Consider the following 22,288-nt stretch of genomic DNA (forward strand, 5'->3'; position numbering starts at 1 on the left):
ATACCGTGCAACGTAATGTCAATGACTTCAAATATTGAGTACTTTTGACTTTTATTTATTTTTATGTATTTAAGAAAAGGATGAGTCATCTTCACACTGCCTTAACAATATAAATTGTACATTAATAATTATATTTTACACGCAACCATACTAATCCTAACACAATTCAATCGTACATTATATAAACAAAATAAATAACACTAGATTTTATAACGAACGTCAATGTCGTATATTTGGAACAGTGCTGGCTTTAGGCGTGTGTGATTCGTATAAAAACGTCCGATTGGTTAATTATATATATACAGACTAAAAGGCAATGGCTCAATTCGTGTGGTTGGTATTAATTAGTCGCTTTCACTTGCGTACACGACGTACGACTAAGTATACTTTAGATTTGCAAGACAATTTTGTTTACGCTTTGGTACAACGTCTCAGTACCGTGTCAGAAAGATATTTCATTGAAATTTATTCTCAAGCGAAGCGTGTTCAATCAGGTTCGGTATGATAGGTTAATTGTATATGTGCTACGAGTGAACGTGACGATGCAACCCATCTCGGGTGTCGTAGAGCGGCGCGAGTGAGCGAGACAAAGTATGCGCGTCGTCCGAGCGAGCCTTGTCTATTTGCCGATGTATCTAGACGTAGTAAAGTCGCGACGCCCGAGCTCGGCCGCCGAAGCCAGCACGGCTCCGCGTTTATGTAATGTACGTGTGCACGCGGCGGGAGGCGCGGGCGCGGCGCGGGCGGCGGCGCGCGGGCCGGGAGCACTACCAGCGGGTTGGTTAGTACCTAGCGCTCGCGGCGCGGGAGTCGTCCCGCTTTGGCCCCCCATGCTATACTCGAGGAGGACTATGTTAAATAAGTCTTTGTGAGATATCTCATTTTCTCAGAATTATATTTAAAATGTAGTAAGAAAATTACACAATGACTGTCCTTGATGATTTACGAATATGATATGTTATTGTCCTGTACGTTAATGTTACGTACGTGTCTGGTTTACATTGCATGCGAATCGAACGGCCAGCCGCTAGAGGATCAGCCGTCGTCGAAGGTATCTATACTGTGTTATAATGTCAGAAGTAGAGATAAACAAACCGTCCCGCTATGTTGTCCCCTACAAACATTTCTTGATTAATATATATCTTTATTTATAAAAAAACATTCCACTCAACTTATTTACTTTAATGTTATTTCCAAATTCAAAACCGCGTTCGAAACGTCATTTTTGATCTCGACCAATGATATCGTTTCGATTCAAGGTCAAAGTTGTTTATTTATCTTTATTCTTCATTCCATTGGTTTAAAACTTTTCATAAACGGGTCAATCTTTGTCATTGTGAGTTTTATTCGGTTTTTTTTTTTTTAGGTTTTGTATTTAGTTGTACGTTCGTTAGTGTTTGTTGCTTTTTATTTTATGTTTATTACAGTTTGTTTATATATTTATTTTTCTGTATATGCATGTATAACTATTAAGTTTTTTCTCGGTTCGTCTGGGTGTAATCTATATTCCGAAATGTTAGTAAGTTTACATTTTAGAGATCATTTGAGTCATTCGGCAGTCGTTTTACGAGTTTAAATAATAATAATAAAGCTTTATTTAATTCCACATACCACAATTTGTTTAATAAACTAGTGTAAATAAAGATTAATTTTTAGCTATACTACTAAGATTATTTAGTAAACTAAATTATTTCTAATAACTAACTAAAAACTAATTAACATATGTTGTCGTGGATTAAATATATTTTGTAAAGTTACTACCGATTGGAAATGAATCAAAGACTACCGAGAAGAACGTCCATGAAATGATTTTTTTATTAGATGTAGTTATGTCTATGCATCCTGTATAAATATTAAGGAAATACTAACACCGAACTTTTATCTCCTATTTTACTTCCTACGATGTAATATGCTTAATTTTTTAATAGCTTTTTAATAAATGGTCAGTACACTTATTTAATAATACTCTACGGAGTTAATATAGACCCAGTACGTTCGTGTCGGCCGTTTAATGTGTTATAATGATTGATTCGGTTTGTTTCGTGCGCAGGAGCACCGCAGCTCCCAGATGCATGTGGACATGGAAGATGACTCCACCTCGGTGAGGTCGGGCGACACACCGGACATCAAGAGTGAGTTGTTTTGCTGCGATACGGTTTTAATATTATTTATTTGATTTATAGTTTTTGTTAGTTTGTTTGCGTCAAATCTTGTAAGCTGAATAAGTATCGATTGCTCTTATCCTACGGAATTTTTCATGTTGGGTCAGTTAGTACATACCCGGGATTGACTCCAAAGGAAAGAACTCCTCAAGGATCAACAGCATAGATATTTTGTTAAGATGAATCCTCTATTCATAGGCTAACTTAGAACAGCATTATATCCTAGTGTGAGATTCAGTGTATTTATGAGTATAGTAGAGAAATCTCAAGATACAACTGTCCGCAAGTGTCTCTTCCGGACTAGATTGTAACAAGCACACGTAATCATTGCGCACCTCGCCCCCCAGTGTCGGAGGCGGAGGCCCGCGCGCCGCCCTCCCCGCGCGCCGCGTCGCCCGCGCCGCCCGCGCCCCCCGCGCCCGCCGCGCCCGCCAAGCGCGCGCTGCCCGACGACGCGCCGCCCGCTGACAGGAGACCGCCGGTGAGACGATCATTTACAACTTACAGGGCAGAGGTCCGATTTAAAAGTTCCAATTACAAATTCTTTCCTACTTCTATAAATTTTAGTTTCCACGTATAAGTATGGGAAGTTATAATGTAATTAATTTTTATGTTCAGGCACCAAAGAAAGAAAAAGGTCCCGCGCCTCCTCCCCCTGGCGCGACGTCGCCCCCATCACCTCCCTCGCCGCCCTCACCGGGTCCCCCTTCCCCCGCCCCGCCCGCCGCGCGTGCCGTTCGAAAGCCGCCCGCGCCGCCACCGCCCGCCGTCACCCCCACCACGCCCTCTGCGCCCTCAACTCCTACCACAGTTCCCTCTACGCCCACCACGCCCTCGGCCGTGGCCGGACGCATCGTGGAGCAGGTTAGTGCCTTATCTATACCATTCTTTTTAATGGCTACCATGTTTGATTTCACAAAATTATAAAAAAACATATAAGTGCTTCATTTGCTGAAAAAGATTTAAAACAATAGAATTTGAAGCTTATAGTTAAAATCGTTTTAATTTGTTGAATAAAAGTATTACTACTTTATACTTTAATACTTATAATGATAAAAATCTTGAAAACAGGTATGTCGCGATGCAGAAAAGGCGGTTGAAGAAAAATCAGAGAAAACAGAAATAAAAGAATTTAATGATAAGGACGTGAAACCAAAGCCGGAACATAGATTAGCTTCCCCCGAACCCACAGACGACAAACAGGCGACTGTCAACGGAACGAATGCACACGATAAACTAAACGAAGAACTTAACAGGAGTCCAAAAGTTAAGCAAACGAACAAAGTTATAGAAATCAAGAGAACAAGCCTCGAGATAAATGAGATCACGACGGAAGTCAACAGGTCGAGCCTCGCCATCAACAAAGTTGAGATCGACGCGAGCCGAACGGGTGACGTCACCAAAACAAGCCTCGACGTCAAAAGCGTCAACAAGACAGAAGTCAACAAGGCCAGTGTCAAGACGAGTCCAGAGAAGAACAAGGCAAAGGTAGAAGTGAGAAAGAGCGCGGACGATGTCAGACTCAACGAGGACGTCAGAGTAAAAGAGACGAATAGAAGAAGTGCCGATATTAGCAAATTTAACACGGAAATTAGTAAATCCAGCGTCGAGATAAATAAGACCCAAGAAGTTAAACCTGAAGTTCGCTCGATAGCTGAGCTCATTAGAAACGATAAAAAGGAACGTTCCAGATCGAGCTCCACCGACGAGATAGTCGATACGAAGCGAGTCAGCGCTGAAGTTAGTCGCATCGAGTCGAGGTCGCGGTCCGTGGACGACAAGGACAGGTGTAGCGTTGAAGTCAAACGCGTTAGTAAAGACTACTCGAGGTCGAGCTCGATCGAGGAGAAGGAAGTCGAGAAGCCGAGAAAGGTCGAGATCAGACCGGTTACGGTGAGTCTTTTTAATTTCATATTGTATATGTGTCAGGACACAGTAGCATTGTGCTCAACTGGAGGGGGATATTGGAATATTAATAACCTCTTAAAAAATCAAGGACAGACAGTAACTTTACCGGTAACCTTTAAAAAAAAAAATGGCAATTGTTTGCTAAAAAGTGAATATTTTTTTGATATAATTTGTAATCATTTCGTAATACGTGTCTTATCAAATAATGGTAATCGTCGTTTTTACTTTTTACTACTTTTCCCTTACACATATAATATTCCCGCCTTTGAAGAGTTACTCAGTCCCATGTGATAACTGAAAGAGCCCTTGCCCCTGCAGCCGGCGGCGGTGACAGTTGTGGCGGTGAGTGCGGAGCCCAACTCGCTGGCGGCGGCGCCGGTGGGGCTGGTCACCGTCACCACCACGCACCCGCCCGTGCTCAACACGGCCGCGCCGGTCAGTATACACTACTCCATTCGATAGAATAATAATGTTTCGTCGATAGTCGAAACGATTATGTAAGTTTTACTTTAGGAAAACATCGTGAGGCAACCTGCACGGGTTAGATGATATTTGACATTCGTATCAAACTTACTTTTACTAGACTTTTACAAGCACTTTTGAATCGTCATTTAACAAACTATATTAAGTGAAGCTACCACCGGTTCGGAATGTAGATTCTACCGAGAAGAACCGGCAAGAAACTCAGTAGTTACTCTTTTTCAACATCTAAAAATACAGTCATGTTAGTTAAATACAATTATATATGTATGTTGTCTCCTGCCTGGAAGTCAACAAGCATTAACTCCACACTTTTTTATCATCTATATAATTGTATCGTATAATATGCCTTCTTTACCAATTTATTTTTTTTACAAATTATTTGAATTTATGAAACCGCAAAGTTAAAAATGTCTGGGAAAATGACATATTAAGTCGTAATCATTCTCCTTATATAATGAGACTTGTTTTTTTCAAGTTTATTGTATTTCTTCATCGGATAAATAAAATACAAAGTGTAACGTATAAAAAAGATATATGTATTAATAAATATTTATTTATACTTATCCAGCTCCCCCACAACGCGGTGACCATATCGACAACACCGCCCATGGACGAAGTGGTAGTGGTCCGCGCCGGCTCCTCCTCCGACGATGACGCCTTCGCGCCCTCCTCGCTCGACTCCCTCGACTGCACCACCTGCTACAACGGTATGTTACGCCATCATTCGCTTGCCCATATCCGATAAATTTGGGGTCGACTGCATACAAAAACTTACCGTCACTTGTCCGACGACAAACCTATTTGGCATTCTCAAATTTCTTTTACTATATTAGGCTACCAAATCATCTCACTATTGTAAACGTGAGGTTGCCAAGTTTTATCTTAATTAAATTTAAAAAGGCTCAAGTGCAAATGGTAAATTGCAAACGTAAATTTGGATCGTGAAGTGTATCTCAGCAATATAAATATATGTTTTTTGGTGATGGAATTTTATGTGTGTGGTACCCAAAAGGACCTATTAATAGAATAATCTATCGGTTACAGAAAAGAGTCGCGGACGGCGACTGGATAGTAGTGAAGTGTTAATACTCAGCCCCGGAGCTGGTGATTCAGGAGTCTTCGATGACAGTCAACAAAATCATCTCAATCTCGTAAGTTTTTTTAACATTTATATATATATATATAATAGAATAATAACAATACATTTTTTTATATAAGCAGAAGTAAAAACTGTAACACTATAAAAAAAATATTAAAATATATAAGTCGTGCTAACTGTACCCGTCGCCCTCAGGACACGTCGCACGTGTCGGTGGTGACGGTGGGCGAGGAGGTGCGCGTGCGCGACTCCGCCAGCGCCGCGCCGAGGCTCAGCCCCGACAGCTTCGAGAGGTACCGCCTATATGACTGTACTGTACTATATGATTTTAAAGTGGAGGTCCAACATATACTGCGGTGAAACAAACATTAGCGAGCAAAGAAAAATGTTTATTTCCACTCATAAATTGCAGTACAAAAATAAATTATTTTTTTAATAAAATAAACATTTAGTGCGATTATTTATCCATTTGTTGTCGTTTCCAGCGGTCGATCGCAGTCGGACAGCGGCTCGGTTGCTTCGGAACGGTCGCGACGCGGTGACGCGGACTCGCTTGCCACCACTGCAACCACGGCCACCACCACGAGCGCCACCAGCGCCTCTCCCGACTCGCACCACCTACTCAACGGTGCCGCAAGGTATATACACTACTAATTTAAAATAGAACTCACTTTCAACCCGCATCAAATTCTGGGTATAGCAAATACTCTTAACCTGGATTATGGATGATATTGATGTTAATTTTTATGTGGAAATAGAATCACTTCTGCTTGGCTTTATCAATGGAAATCACGGCAGCTGATCTCAACTGCATAATTATGCAGAAGATATTTTCCACAGTCTACTGGTGCACGATTCGAGAGAGAGGAGAGATGAGAGTGTTATACTAATCATTTCTTAATTCTGAGTACTCTGGGCGAGCCCAGAGTACTCAGAATTTCTTGACTGAAGACTCAAAAAATAAACTATACATAGGAATTACTCGAGAACAAATTGTTCTCAAAATCTCGGTCTCAGCGGCCTTTTAATCAAGCCACGAACGATCAACGCATTATCACGTAACGATAATAAAAGAGTATATAAATGATTTACCATATTACAGAGTAAATTCGGAAAATCAAGACACGGAGGAGGTGGTGCTCAGGAGAAAACCACAAGACGGACAACCCAACAGGATACAAAGGTTCGTGCTGTGAACGATGATAGATACTAGAACTTAGTTTTTAACTGCAAAAAGAGTAGGAGGTTAACAATTTGATTATATATATATATTTGTTACCTCAGAATTCTGTCATTAATGAACCAATTTAATTTTTGGTCCGAATTCAATTTGATAATAATTCTTTAATTCCGTATATCGTTCATTCGAGACAAATTTCACCGAATCTCGTGTGGGGAGGGGGTTTCGGCTAATATGACGTGATTTTTTTGATGATTGATGATTTTACTGTTAATTGCATGTACATGTTAGTCCCAGAAGTCTTTTTTGACTTTTGAAATCAAACAGAAGTCTTCGTGGACTGAATTAGATTTATTTTTTTGAGTATCATTACTCAATAAGATTGCCTGAAAAGTAGGCCTTATCAATGTATTCAACAACCTTAAACAGGATTTTTCGTATTGCGATATACCTATTTTAACCATAATAAATCAATCCTTTACTCATTCAATACAATCTTCAGATAAATAGGGTCTTATTAATATTTTAAAAAACTAATCTTACAAGATGTAACAAATGCATTGTTACAACCGATGCTCATTGTTTTTTCTAAGGAAGAAGAATAAACCGGGAATAAATTTAATAGTTACAATTAAAATCAGCATTTGAAAGACTCTAGGTACTCCTCGTATATTTTAAAATAGTGTAGAAATCTCCTATGCCAGTAGTTAATATAATTTTGTTAATAATTAATTGTAAAATAATTGCCAGGTCCAAAGAAGACATCCACATGGCTAATCTTAAGAAGAAGACGCGGAAACGGACGAGAAAGTTCGAGATCGACGGCGTCATCGTCACCACCACCACTTCCAAGGTAAAAAAAAGTAAAGGTCCCCCTGCTGGGCTTTGGCCTCTCTTTTTTTTTTCATAAATTTATCCAAACACAAAATTTCATCTCTTTCTTGATCTTCATCGGATAAGTCGGAACTCTCTTTCCCTTGAACTTCTTTTTGTTTTTAATTTATCGTATCTTTTTCTGCTGGTTGTTGATGAATTTGTGCTAATATTTTTATTGTTTCTACAATTGCCTCGCCGCGTGAATGTTTCTGGTTAATTATCTCCATTTTCCACCTCTTCCTCTTCGTTTTCCCTCACATTTTGAATGATTCAAAGTTACCCAAATTATAATTATGCCATGTTTTGACCAAGTTTAAGTTTATCAGTATTTATCGTAATAATAGCACCCAAAATCAAACATTTATTGTTAAATATGAAGAATAGACATTAATAAGCAAATACAATCCAAAACTTACCCATATATCGTCGTCTGAATAGATTTAAACTGGATTTAGAACCGCAATATATTAACTTTCATTCAAGTAGCAAGGGAAAAGGCGGGTAAATTAGAAATAAATCTGACGTACGTATATTTTTTTTTACCATAGACTTGTAAACATATTATTGGTCGTTGCATTTTACGCATTCAAGGAGGAAAAATTACAAAAAAAGGTTAGAAAAAAATTATTAAACAGTCTGTTTCATTTTATTCAAAGTTGCATACAAATTCAAAGTTACCCGAAATGACTGTATATATAAATTATTTTCAAATATTTGTAGGTTATATGGGGCGACGAAGAAAGCGGTCGCACGTGGGACGACCACGCGCTGCGCAAGCAGGAGCTGCGCGAGATCAAGATGCTACAGAAACAGGAGCAGAAACAGTTCCAGGACCTCAACGCGAAGGAGCACCAACTCAGGGATCAGCAGGACAAGAGGTGGGTGTGTCTTCATTCTTCTGATGTAAGAAGTTAATTATTCTGACCAATGATTTCTACACACAAAGACCTAATTCAGTTCCCTCCACATATATCTGTTTTGACATGTTTTCCTCTCAAATTATAATACAACACATGTTCTCCCTGGGTCCTCATCATTTGCTTGTCCAGCTTTTGCCCACAAAATGTCGTTTCCTTTATTTATGATGGCTTGGCGCCGTGCTCCATTCATTTGCATCACTTGACATTCTCTTTTACTTTTTTTGCTTATATCATTCTCTTGCCTTGTGCTTATTCAGACTCCGGGCATTCTTCGTGCAATACATGTGTAAACATTTGCGTTTAGACTGTGTGCTGTTGATTTCACCATATCTATCCGAATGCAATAATTTTGAACCATCTGTTCAGGTTCGAGGCGGAGCTGGCGTCCTTGTCACGCGCGCACGAAGCCGACCTGGAGACGCTGGCGCGTGCGCAGCGGGCGGCCGCCGAGCGAGCCGAGCAGCAGCTCGAGACAGAGTTGCGGCAGCACGCCAAGAGACTGCGCGCAGAGCACGAGCGGGACCTGCGGCACTTCCGAGACACGCTCAAACAGGAACTGCGACTGCTCAAGCAGGTGAGGCAGCGATCCGATGCACTAGGCTATAGGAATGGTATTATGAGCGAGTCAATTTTGAATATTTTTAAGTTTAATATTTCCACAGTGCCTATAGTTTCGTGCCCCGGGCACCTCACGTCCTGGACGCATTTACGACTCTACTACAATAATTAATGACGATATCGACCTAATCGACAGTAACAAAGGGGACCTAGCGTCGAAAGTAAAACGAGAGCACATCCGCAGGAGGTGGAGCTGGTGGCCAAGGAGCGGCGCAAGGAGGCGTACCGCTCGCGCCGCACGCGCCTCGACGCCGAGCACGCGTCGCGCGAGCGCGCCTTCGTGGCCGCGCTGGCCGACGCGGGCGACGCCGTGCTGCGCCGCGTGCACGACAAGCACCGCGAGCGCCAGGCGCTGGCCGACCGCCAGTACCTGCAGCAGCGCCACCAGGTGCGCCCGCCGGCCCGACCCCTGCGCCCCCCCCGCCCCCGCCCCCGCACGCACTCACGTCCCGCCGTCGTTGCAGATCATGCGCACCCGCGAGGCCGCGCTCTGGGAGCTCGAGGAGAAGCAGATCCACGAGCGGCACCAGCTCGCCAAAAGGCAGCTCAAGGACGAGTTCCTTCTCCGTCGGCATCAGATGCTCGTGAGGCACGACAAGGAGTTGGAGCAGATTAAACGGTGGGACTCGAATTATAAATTACTCGTGCTCGAGATGTTAATTCGGTATTCGAATTTTCTCTATGCTCAAATGTGATATATAACATGCCCGTTATCGCCCCGCAGGAAGAACAGCCGGAAGGAGGAGGAGCTGGCGAAATGCCAGGCGCTGGAGAAGCGTTCGCTGCCGAAGCGCATCCGCGCGGAGCAGAAGGCGCGCGAGATGATGTTCCGCGAGTCGCTGCGCATCGGCGCCGCGCCCTCCGCGCACGAGGACGACCGCGAGCGCCTCAAGAAGGTCTGCCTCAAGAATATCTAGATAGATTGAGATTTCCCTTTTCGCAACACGTGTGCCCGTATCTATCGCCAAATAGCAGTACTCGATATTGTTGTGTTCCGGTTGTAATTAAATATTTACAATTTTCAACTTATTACTTATTCCAAGTCACCAAGAAATACAAATAATTTTATGAGCAGCATGTTTTGAAAACACATTCGCTGAAAATTTGCGTGGAGGCTGACCTTACACTACGAACGAAATTTTAATAGTAAGGACCTACCCCCTTTTAAAATTAAGCACCATAGTACTAAAAAACTTGACAATCGTAAAAATATATTAATTGTAATTGATTTGTCTCTAGTTCCAAGAGAACGAAAAACGTCGTTATCGGGCTGAGCAACAACGGCTGGCTACCAAACACGCCAAGGCGCGAGAGGAGCTCAAAGCGGCCGGCGAGGTGAGTTAGCTCAAGTATAATTATTGAATACTAAAGACTGCAACCGCAACGACATCGTGCGGGTGCAATTTTTGAAGAAGAGAATTTCACATAACAAAATAAATTAAGTATATTTACTTTTTAACATGTTTCTATCTCCAGTGGCTTAGGCTGTGCGTCTTCTGTTAGTCAGTCACCTCGACGAGAAGGGATTCATCCGACGTCACGTGTTTATTCTTGCTATGTATATAAGACATTCGAACTGTCAAAATAAATATCAAAATTTCGTTTATTGAGATTTACTGGGCAACTATTCCGTCTTTTAATTTCTAGTTTATATTAAGTTATAAGTTTTTAAAATGTTCGAGTCACTATATGTCAAAACTCATACAGGCTCTACTCCGCGAGCTGGAACAATACCAGAATGAAAAGCGCAAGGCGCTGATGAACCACGAGAGCGGCAAGGTGAAGGCCATCGAGGAGAGATACGCGCAGGAGCTGAAGGAGTGGCGCGCCACCCTCGCCGACAGGAAGGCGGTGAGCACGCACACGCGCACGCACACACACTCGCACGCACGCAAACACGTACACAACTACATATCACTTAGGTTGTACATATTCGAGCCTTAAGATTTAAAATTCTTGACAGACAATTTAGACATGATTATTTAAAGACTACAGATATTACTTTAAAAATTATAAATACAATCAATTTCATCAGTACCGGTAGATGTTGATTCGATGATGCAAAAATGTATTGTCAGCGCTACTGACGTCACAAGTCATTGACCCATGTTTTATTCTATGTATCTGTTATTAGAGAAGAATGCATTGTGATGATAAATATAAAACAAATGGACGAACCTTTAAATGGGTGTTAACTTTTAGGTAACAATGATAAATGCTCTTCTTTCGAATGTCGAATCATATATGTAATATATGTCAGAGAGATAAATCAGTCTTTAACTAAACAGCCGCTAGATAATGTTGTTTTATGAAATATATAGGCGGTCGGACAAATGGGCCACCCAGACAAGTGGTCGATGGTCACCAGCACCCGTGGACATTCACCATTACTGACATCGCCGATGCGCCACGTACCTTTCGAACTAAGATATTATGTCTCCCGTGTCTGTAGTTACGCTGGCTTAGTTTCAAACGTAACACCTTGACATACCGAGTTGCTATTTGCCGTTTGAATATATAATCAGTTTATAAATAAGATCGTAAGTGTTCAAATGATAATTATACGTAATGAACCTTATATAAATACAAACATAGACTGAAATGAAATACACACATATTTACAGAATAGGTAAATAAATAATAAGTATAACATACACATTTTTATACATAAATATTGTTTTTTTTTTTCTCAGTCGTATTTAATGTGTGGAAGGCATGACACGTTTTCTTTGTTAAGTGTATGTGTTGGAATATAACTATTTTAATATGTGTTCGACTGACTTGACAATCGTTATGTTACGGGTTAATTTAAATATAATACAATTTTATTATATGTAAAATATATATCAAATATAACAAACATTACATTTTGTCTGGTTGATTTAATTTGTTTTAATTTCAAAAAATGACGAAGGTATTTATATTATTGGGCTACGACCCACGTGGGTGGAGCAACGTTTAAAGTGGATAAAACCACGTGGAGTAGCTTGTATGTCATATATAAGAGTAATGTTTGATACTTTAAATTTATTCAACAATAAGTTTTTTTTTTCATTCGAGTTAGTGAAACTTTTATAAGATTCAATTTTTATTTCAAAGTTGGTACTGGACTCTAAAAAAAAAATGTGCAATTATATATTTTTTGAAGCGCACCGTGTCAGTGAAATGCATTAAAATAGTTATTTTTCGATGAGATTGATGCATGGCATATGTAAATGGGCATGACACGCATGTTGGTTTAGCTTTAAACTAAATCGGTGGTGGAACTATAAGCAACATCATATGTTTTGTGTTAAAACGTCTGAATATATCGGAAGTGTATTCATCTTTATATATAGAAAATATGTATCTACTATGATGATTAGGTTGACATATTTAAAGGTGTGAATTTAGATAAAACTTTGGAAAATCCTGTCTTAGTTACCTCTATACTAAAAATTTTCTAAACGTTTCACTTTTAGTCAGGATTAACGACTACTTAGGTTTTTTATATATATGTATATATATAAAGATATATAAAAAACAATTCCGATATATTTGCAATGTAAAATATGAATCGATTAGGCTTCGGGTTTAGGTCACAGCAGGAGAGTACATGTTTGTTACGTCCGACGTTAAACGCTGCACTAAATTGCACAATTTTCAACAGAAACTGATTCAGACCTTCGAGAAACATTTGGACGATCACGAAAAGAAGTTCGGCTTTACCATACCGGATAAGAGCGTATATCTGGACGTTCCTTGGCCGAAGAACGTTCTACAACACGTCCTAACGGCGTACCATCAACGTAACTCCTTCATGGGATCACTATCTCGATCCAGAACTAGTCTAAACCTTGCAATATCGACTGCGAACACGCCAAATATGGACAGGCGAAGAAGCATAAGTCCCAGTAACAACTTCAGATTAACAAAATCAGCTGCATCCAGCGCCACCAACACGACGAAGCGGGGCAAACTAACTAAAGCCCAAAGATACGGATCCACATCGAATTTGAAGCTGGTATCGGAGAAAATATCCGGTTTTTCCGTGTTCAGCGGTCCGGATATTAAACGGGATCCGATCATGGCGTACGATGAGGTCCCGGTTGAGCGAAGGGTGCAGAAGATTGAAGAGGAACCGAAGAAGACGTTCGAGAGATCGAAACAGGTCGAGCGTGTGCCGATAACCGTGAGGAATAACAAGAAAATGAACAGGCAGAGCTTAAGCGAGAACTTGTTTAAACAAGTCAACGATATGAGTCCGATGAAACGCAGCATCTCCCAGCAGAGTCTCAAACAGGACATCGCCTTGGAGGCGGTCGTGATAGACATGCCATCCATCGACGACAAATACGATACGTACAAAAGCACAACCAGTAACAGTTCGCAGAACAGCGAGGACGCCTACTTCAGTCGGTGGGGCGCCGTCAGGGGTTCCAATAGTTACTCGAATGCGTCCAACGTGCCCGTCAGTCAGCTATCAACGTTGAATTTGAAGGCGGTAGCCTCTGAGAAAACGAAAGACCCTCCGGATTCCGTCGCCTAATACCTTAGTATTGACTGTAGGCTTTGTATATTATTCAATTGAAGGTAATTTGAAAAAGAACGACGACTATAGTTCAAAAAAGAAGAGAAACTGCAAGATTAGGTGCAATTTCGTTAGAAGGTAATAATTAGGCACTCCTATGCTATTCTGAAGGAGATTCGTAAACGAATCGATAGATTGTTCGTACTTAATGGATATAATACGGCGAGTGGACTGTGTCTAGTCTCAATAATTGGTGTAATTTTAAAGCTTTCGTATGTTTAGGTATTCTTAGAAGGGACGGTGGATTGACGAGGACATTTTAAATACAGTAGAATCCGGATCGACCGACGGTCTATTGACCGGCTTTATGACGTCCTACTAACCGGACGACGCACATGGTTCGTTGCGATATAGATCTTGTTGATTTGATAATCGAATTCCTCCGGAAAGGTTATTAGATCTAGACCAATGACGCTCTGTCAATTCAAGGTCAACCTTCGTCGTATAAAGCTTCTTTAAAAGGACTCTGCTGTATTAAAAAAATTGTATAAGTTTTTAATATACTCACCGAGAGGGCGGCGTGTGATGAGTTATTTATATTAAAATAATAATTCCTTACCAATGGCTTAACCCCATGCTTCCATTAATGCCCAGTTTTTATAAATGTTTGTAATCGTTAGATAAATGTATCGCCTTCTTGCCATTAATATTAACACCGAATTGCCAAGCTTTCTTCCTGTTTATACTATACTTGTAGATCTATTTATAGATTTATTGTGTTTGAAACACAACACAAAAAACGCTTTTAAAATTTGGCTCAAAAACGTTTGCTCATAAAACTCTCCAGTTTAATAATCCTTCCAAATCGTACCCAAGCAACGGAATGCGTTATGTTTTTAATATTGTTAAACATCAAGTACGGTTACGGTGAGGTGACGTTCGCCATCGCAAGTGACTGTGCGACTCTACTGATTTCGATGTTTCACAAGTGCCAGGTTTCCTGTCCCGCGACGGACGTCTCTTTTCTGATGTCTTCTCTTTTTACTCAAAACATTGTCGAACTTATGATCAAGGAATGCCATTAGTTCTTTTTTATATCTGGGTCATAAACCCACGACTACGTTGTGATGGTTAAATCTAATACCATCAATTACCAACGAAGTTACGGGCTTATTTGTTTTTTAGTGATAAAGAGTTGGACGTATTCCCTAGTCATTGGCGTAGCCAGGATCTTATTCTGGAGATGGTCAACAAAAACACTAATTGCGTTTTCTTGTTTCTTTTAGATTTCTTGAGTCGTTCTCTGTCTTATCGAAAAATTTCAGACTTCGCGTAAAAACATTATTAAAATATTCACCTTTGATGTTATTTTGATACAGACATCAGTATAGTTATTCGTATTTGCTTGGTAAGGGTTTCTAGAGGAGTCGTGACTGTTCCTGGCTACGCCCAGTGCTAGTTCTTCGTTTTAAATCTTAGATATAGAATTCAATGTGCCTAAAATATGTTAACTTTTAAATGTTATCATATAAATTGTTTCTATTGAATATAATCGTTGATAGTAATTTGAAAGTCTATGTATAATTAAAACAATTAGAATAATTGTTACCGTAAAAAAATCCATAATTAATTATTGTTAGCGTTTTAATATTAATTATTTCTGTATTTTATTGAATTTAAAATTAGTTTCATAAGATGTCGAGTGTTAATGTAATTTAATTACGTTATATTTTAAATTAAATAATGCATTTTCATCTAACATTTTTCATCAATCATTTATTTAAATTATGTTTAGCTTATATTTTTTAAGTAATTGTAACACATTTTAACGTTTTTTTTTTAATCTGTATTTCATTATGCATGTTATTTTTTATGCTTTGTATATATAATAATGCTTGTGTAAAAAAATATGTTTAAACTAATTTTATAATTTCCATAAAGTATCTTTTACATGCCATTAAGTTTTAATTTTTATTGTTTTTTCTTTTTAGGATTAAGTGTATTATTATAGATAATAAATTGCTTTAAAGTTTAAACGATATATAATTTTGGTTTAGGAGAAAACTTCGAGTTTAGAGTTTTTTTTTTGTTTTTAAATTGGTAAGTAGATAGTTAAAATATTTTTTTAAATGTAGGAGATATTGAGAAATTTAATTAAAGATGTCGCCTGTCTGTTTGAATACTAGCTATGTATTTGCTGGATTCATATCCAGAAATAAATGTTCTTAAATAGAAAGAACTTAATAACTACCATCAAAGTCCTAAAGTATAAAAGTGTTGTTAAAAAGAGACAGGTATATTTGTCGACATGTCTTAAGTAATGGGGACATCATATCATGGCGTTGAGAGTTGTTTTATAAGGAAATTTAGAAAAAGATTTCTTGATAGAAAAGTTGAATAAAGTCTTTTAATGATTGGGTATAATGACATTATAACAAGAGTGAGAGGTGGTGGGTATTGAAGTGTATTAGCCCCCCACCCCCTCCCTTACATAAAATGCATGTATCGTAATACTTTGAGGGATTAGAATGGTTGCAAGATTCAATTTTGTCAAGCTGTAGGAGAAAATATTTTAAATGTTTGGAAAAATATATTAGGTATATAAGGAAGGCTGTGGTAGTTGTCGGAGTCAAGATATAAGCTATTTTGATTCGTGTATGATTTAACGTGTCACAATATAATTATATTGATATATATAACTATTTTTCCGATCGAGGTCAGTTTTTTTTTAATCTTTCTGTTCAATCTTATCGTGTCACAAAATCGTCTCAAAAGATAACAATGATCAGTAATACGTATATTTATAAAATATAATGAAAAACTAGGAAATTATTTAAAGACTTGTTGTTGAAATGTTCTTTTTGTAATAAAATGAAAAATAATAATAATAAAATCGGTCCACAATTGACCTTGAATTAGGTAAACATAAAAAATACATACAGACGAACATAGAACTGCCTTTTTGAAGTCTGTTAGCAATATATTAAAGTTGTTGGTATTAAGTACTAGTTACAATAATTATTTCCGCCATGATTCCATGGTAATATTACAAGCGTCAAAGTAAAATATTTGGTTCAAAATCAAGTCGACAAATTTTCCAAAATTTTTTATTTTACATATAACAAGTTTTTCCTAATCTTGCCTCTCGGTCGCAGTTAGCGTTTGGACTTGGTATAGTTTTCCGGTATATTATTTGACATTTCATATCATCTATGGATTACGAGCTATAAAGTGTTTTAATAAAAAGCTTGATTATGATAAAATAATACAATAATGTAAATAATAATAAAGCTGTTACGTTATGGATTGTTTGCTTCATTTCTTGGTGGTGGGATTTCAACCTGGCTATTTTTTAAAAAATAATATTGTCAAATATTGTCAAATATTTTATTATGTAAGTTGTACATTTGAAATTTATATCCAATTCGTAGTACAGCGGGATCTTAATAATTTATTTAATAACTAAAACTCGAAAGTAATGTAACATACTGTATATACATAGATATCGAATATGTCACCCCCAATATGTATTTGGGGCTTATGGTGATACCAAAGAAAAGAGAAGTTCTTCTATATCATATCCTAAAATAAAATTAATGTCTAAATAGAAGAAATATTTTATATTATAGATAAGTAAAGGGAATAGATCAATATATACCTCGCATGTTGTAGTTGGTCTAAGAAAATGACCTTCAAGATTAACTAATAACTTTTAATTAAATTTTGTACATATTTCTGGCTTAAATTTTTTCGCTAATTAATCCTTCAAAAAGAGGTGTCTTCGTGCGTATTTTGTAGAAAAAAAATTCAGATTACATTTGTAACTGGCAATATTTTAAAATAAAGGAGATAGTATAATAATGCTTTGTCTATAGCATGGTAACTAATAAGGTTTCAAGGTATCCTAACATCGGAACTGGATGTACTTCCAGCGGTGGACTGCATGGTATGTCTGCATTCAATTTTTTTTTTGGCATGGTATGTTTTTTGCCTGAGTCAAATGTTAAATATTTTGAAAATTTGTAATAAAATGTCGTGATCTTAAATCGATATGTTGTTGTCAATTAAACAGGCATTAGAAGATGAATTCACGGGTCAATTGGAGGAACAAGAAAGATTGGCGGCCAACGCTCGCCTCCCGCCCCCCACATCCAGCATGCCCCAGCACAGCTCAACCCTTCATTCATCTAGAACAAGCCTAGCATCCAGCCATTACGATTAATGTAAATAAAAAAGTCTGGTCGGATGTCACTTATCATTGTCAAAATGGGCGCCAAAATGCAATGACGTTTAGAATTTACTACGCGGGAATTGCCTATAATAAATTATACATTGAATAGCAAATCTTACTACGTATATATATCATAGTAATGAGTATTTTTTTCAGTTGGATTTCCGTTATAATTGTTTTGTGTACACGTGTAAATGGAAAACTAAAATCTTCGAATCTGAATCGCGTAGGAAATTCTATATCTCGAGAAAAATAAAAGCAATTTGAGCTTATTTTAAACGCAATTTTTGAGAAAATTTAATTATAATAAGTGCCAAATCATTAAGAGCATCAAGACTTAAAATTATATTAAAAAATTAAACCAATATTTGGCGACTTAGAAGTTATAAAACGCGAGGACACGAAAATTTATTCGACGTCCAAAAATTTTAAAATATGCTTTTGAAAGTCTTATGATTAAAATTATACATAAGGAATTGAGGAATTGAATTGCAAATGAACGCCGCGCTTCTATTGAGCGCTTTAAGGAGACTGCTTGCTTGTATCACCAATATGGTGCTCAAATTTAGTAGTAGTTTTGGCCTAAGTTTTGTGTGTAGGTTAGACCATCAATACTTAAATGGTCTTAAAAATATATTTTGAACTCTAAAAAGGTCAAGGTTATCCCCATCGGCCACGCACTAAAAAAAATTAGACCCTTAGTATTATTTAAGGAAAAAATTGTTTTTTTCAACAAGTTATAAATAATAGCTACTTACTACTTGCATATTTAATGCATTACCAAATGACATATCCATAGTTTTAGACATTAAATTCGTCCAAAATATTAGGTAGGCCATTTCTGTACTGGTGGTGTTATGATAGTCAGAAGCTGCCTAAATGATTATATTTTAGGTTAGAAAGCGGTAGTTTGTTCAAAGGATTAGAAGAGTTAAGCTGATGGCGCGTGATCTTCGAGCTGTTTTTTGGATATTCCAATTATTATTAATAATTTGCTTTAAGGGATAAATAACAAAGACTTTATCTTAGGTAATGAAATGGCTTACACGTTTACTTCATCGATATTTTAGTCATCATAAAAAAAAACACGAAAGAATTGTATATTTTGTACAGTTGTTAAGGACAAAAAAATGATAAAAAAGTCAGCCGCAAGAAGCGGCGACTGACGTGTAGATATAGAAGAAGAAATATTTTTTCATGTACAGTATTTGTGTAATTTTAATTGTTTAAACGTGCCTACTTAATTTATAAAAGACTTCTAGTGTGGGTATGAGTTTATCACGGACGACAAAGTAGGTTTTATTATTTACTTTAACAACTAACCACTTTAATTATAATTTTATAAATGATAATATAAAACCTTTGTGGTCTTATTTTTATTTTCCCGCCAGTCTTCGATTGAACAGGATACAGTATAGTAAACCAAAGACAATTGTCAAATTCCTTCGGAGACAGTTTTAATTTGATTTTTTTTTTATTATCTGTGAAAATTATATTTTTAAATGAAATCAATTCTTGACTAGATAAATGTCTTTAACGACATCACGGCGGGATTCCTTATTTTATCCTTTTACTTGAATTTCAGTAAAAATATTTATTGTCCATAATCCTAAATACGCTTAAAAGGTCTTATGTACAAAAATAGAAATTACTCGCTCGGACTATCCTTCCCTATTTAATACTGGTCACTACCTTATAAATGGATTTATTTTAAATATGTCTATAGATGTATTAAGCCTGAACGCCTTACGTGTGAGATGTAATGCCATACAAAAATATATCTAAATAAAATAATGTACAACGAAAAATGTTATATATTTAAGTATTTTGTTGCACCATAATAAATCATTCTATATTTAAAACAATTATATAAAAACCGAAACGTCCACATCACCCGCGTAAGGTAATCCGCTGAAATTGTCCATATGATAGACAGAAATAACGTCGTACAATAAAAAGTATGTTGTGTCTATGGCGTTATGTTTATCTATCGAAAAACAAGTCCAAATTGTTTTTTTTTAAGTATTTAGATAGTGAAAATCTGTACATTATGCATTTCCATGTTATCATCTGAGATTACCACAGTATTTGCAAGATGTTATTAAAATACCAGATAGAACCGTAGCCATTTTTAATGTTAATCTTATTATTTTATTATAATTTTTTTTTATCTATAGAGTAAAAGTAAATTATTGTTACATTACAAGATATAAAGATCTTACTTTGTATCGGAGCGTTTTATTTTAACACCTTTTTTTATTGAGTATATATATGTATATATCTATAGCCTATTCCAATGGAAATAGGAAAAAAGATCAACAAACCTTAGATTTACGTATTTCATGCGATTTGCTAATAACTCAGCTATATCGTGCACTACTAAGAGTTTATGATTAATATATCTTTATTTATAATACAACACTATTACACTTAACTACTTATTTCCACTTTAATTTTACTTCCAAAATTCCGATAACAGTTTCGTGAACGTTCAAAGCGCTCTTTTTTCGCAAATCCATAGTGAATACCAAACTTGTGATATCGCATCAATTTGCTGTCAAATGTTTATTTGGCTTTTTTCCTGTTATGGTTGGAATGGAGTAAACATAATGTGTTGTATAGAGTAGTATACTATAATATATTAAATATAGGGGACATCACATATTTAAACCCCTTTTTACTTTTTTTATGAATTCAACATTGTCTTATTTTTTTTTAACTTTCCATATATGATTATTTAAATCTTAATACTTAGTTGAAACTTTGAGATTATTTTATATGATGCTTCTGAAAAAGACAGCTAAAAGTAAACTTCAAAGGTCATGTGTTTCCACTTTCTAAAATTGCGATATTCAATACGAAATTTCACACTGAAGACAGATTTTTCAAAAACGCCCTCACAAAAGTATTTTTCTGGTAAGTATAAACGTTCTTAATTCTAAGTGAACTTTAATTCTTAATTTATTTCTCCTAGTGGATGTATTTTCAAAAAACTTTAATAACTGTCGTTAACTCATTAACAGAAGCCTAAATACCGGTTATGATATTTTTAACCTAGAAATGACGTTCCACACTTTAATACCTAATTAAAACCCCAAAGATAAAAAACTTACGAAGGCAGTTTTTTTATAAACACCCACATTCTGAAATGAATTCACGTGCAAAATTTCATCCTGTTAGACCACATTTCAGTTTAGGTTGTGGTTTGTATATCAGTCGGTCTTTTGAAATATTTTTGTTTTTAGTATTAAATCATTGCGTTTAACTTTTGATTAAAATTATATTTACTTAAAATGGTTTAGAGTTCAACACAAAGCACAAGATCCCCGACATTTAAGTTAAATTGTATTTATTGAAAATGTTCTACAGTGTAATACAACCTACAAGTACAATATCACGACTACCCCCCCTCCATTAAATTCTGACTACGTCCTCGAAGATAAGTAACGCTTTTCTCGCTTCGCGTGAATCTACAATAGGATCAGGGATTGAGGTAAGTTACAAGTTACACGAATAAAACCAACAAAACAGTTCTATCGATGTTATAGATAGTTATTTTATTATAAATAAACTACTGCGTAGCGCGATTAACAACTTTTTAATTAAAAATAACAATGACTAGGTACAAGGCTAATACTTGACTTACGATATATATATTTATTATTTGAAGACAATTGTACGTCTGTTTTCCATAATTTACTAAAAATAAATCGATTGGACTAGTTGTCGATTCCGACTACTGCTGTTCTTAACGTATATCAGCATGGGGTATTGGGTATTGAGACTTCACGGTAGCATGCGATCCCGTAGCGCCCAAAGACACGGAGAGGCTACCGTTGGTTTTATAGCGGATATTCCGTTGAACTAGGGCGCACTAAGCGTCAACGCTACGCGCACGCTCTTCCCCCGCCTCAATGGGCGCTGCAGGGTCTAGTAGGGTTCTCAGTACCCCCGGAATCGCCCCTTAGGAATCAGAGGCCCGTCTGAAAAGACCGAGAGGGTACCGCTAGTTTTTTAGTGGGTATTCCGGTGTACTAGGGCGTACTAGTGTCGTCCTGAGCAACGGCGAATCCCGGATAACCCCCCCCCCCCCACTTCACGTGGATGAAATGCGCAATGAGTTTTCCAGCGAAAAAAAGGGGGGTATTGAGAAGGCACAAATAAGCAAACACAGTTACACTATTTAAATCATCATAACACAACAACTTGTGTTGATACCAACCACTCATTTTACTCCCAAAAAACTTTAGATTGATGTTCTCAGTTTGAATAGAGTCAGTGTGATTACTGAATTCTGGTAC

At 37.3% G+C, this 22,288-nt stretch overlaps 1 protein-coding gene across 2 annotated transcripts in view; it reads left to right on the forward strand.

The window, feature by feature from the left end:
* Positions 1–20,215, forward strand: part of LOC113395273 (serine/threonine-protein kinase 10) — a 52,729-nt gene extending 32,514 nt beyond the window's left edge. Inside the window, exons 9-27 of one of the 2 annotated variants that reach the window (XM_026632845.2) lie at positions 2,051–2,132; positions 2,510–2,643; positions 2,781–3,026; positions 3,234–4,055; positions 4,389–4,505; positions 5,122–5,260; positions 5,598–5,704; positions 5,848–5,945; positions 6,138–6,290; positions 6,755–6,835; positions 7,583–7,685; positions 8,429–8,586; positions 8,995–9,202; positions 9,431–9,634; positions 9,711–9,865; positions 9,971–10,142; positions 10,486–10,581; positions 10,954–11,097; positions 12,896–15,366. In XM_026632845.2, the coding sequence (XP_026488630.2) occupies positions 2,051–2,132; positions 2,510–2,643; positions 2,781–3,026; positions 3,234–4,055; positions 4,389–4,505; positions 5,122–5,260; positions 5,598–5,704; positions 5,848–5,945; positions 6,138–6,290; positions 6,755–6,835; positions 7,583–7,685; positions 8,429–8,586; positions 8,995–9,202; positions 9,431–9,634; positions 9,711–9,865; positions 9,971–10,142; positions 10,486–10,581; positions 10,954–11,097; positions 12,896–13,774 (4,098 nt within the window). In that variant the 3' untranslated portion in view covers positions 13,775–15,366. Of the gene's footprint in view, positions 1–2,050; positions 2,133–2,509; positions 2,644–2,780; positions 3,027–3,233; positions 4,056–4,388; positions 4,506–5,121; positions 5,261–5,597; positions 5,705–5,847; positions 5,946–6,137; positions 6,291–6,754; positions 6,836–7,582; positions 7,686–8,428; positions 8,587–8,994; positions 9,203–9,430; positions 9,635–9,710; positions 9,866–9,970; positions 10,143–10,485; positions 10,582–10,953; positions 11,098–12,895; positions 15,367–17,828 lie in introns of those variants that run through there. The other variant, XM_026632846.2, reaches the window with a different exon arrangement.
* Positions 20,216–22,288: the final 2,073 nt, after the last annotated feature.

This window comes from Vanessa tameamea, chromosome 29 (assembly GCF_037043105.1).
Source record: "Vanessa tameamea isolate UH-Manoa-2023 chromosome 29, ilVanTame1 primary haplotype, whole genome shotgun sequence".
Lineage (NCBI taxonomy): Eukaryota > Metazoa > Arthropoda > Insecta > Lepidoptera > Nymphalidae > Vanessa > Vanessa tameamea.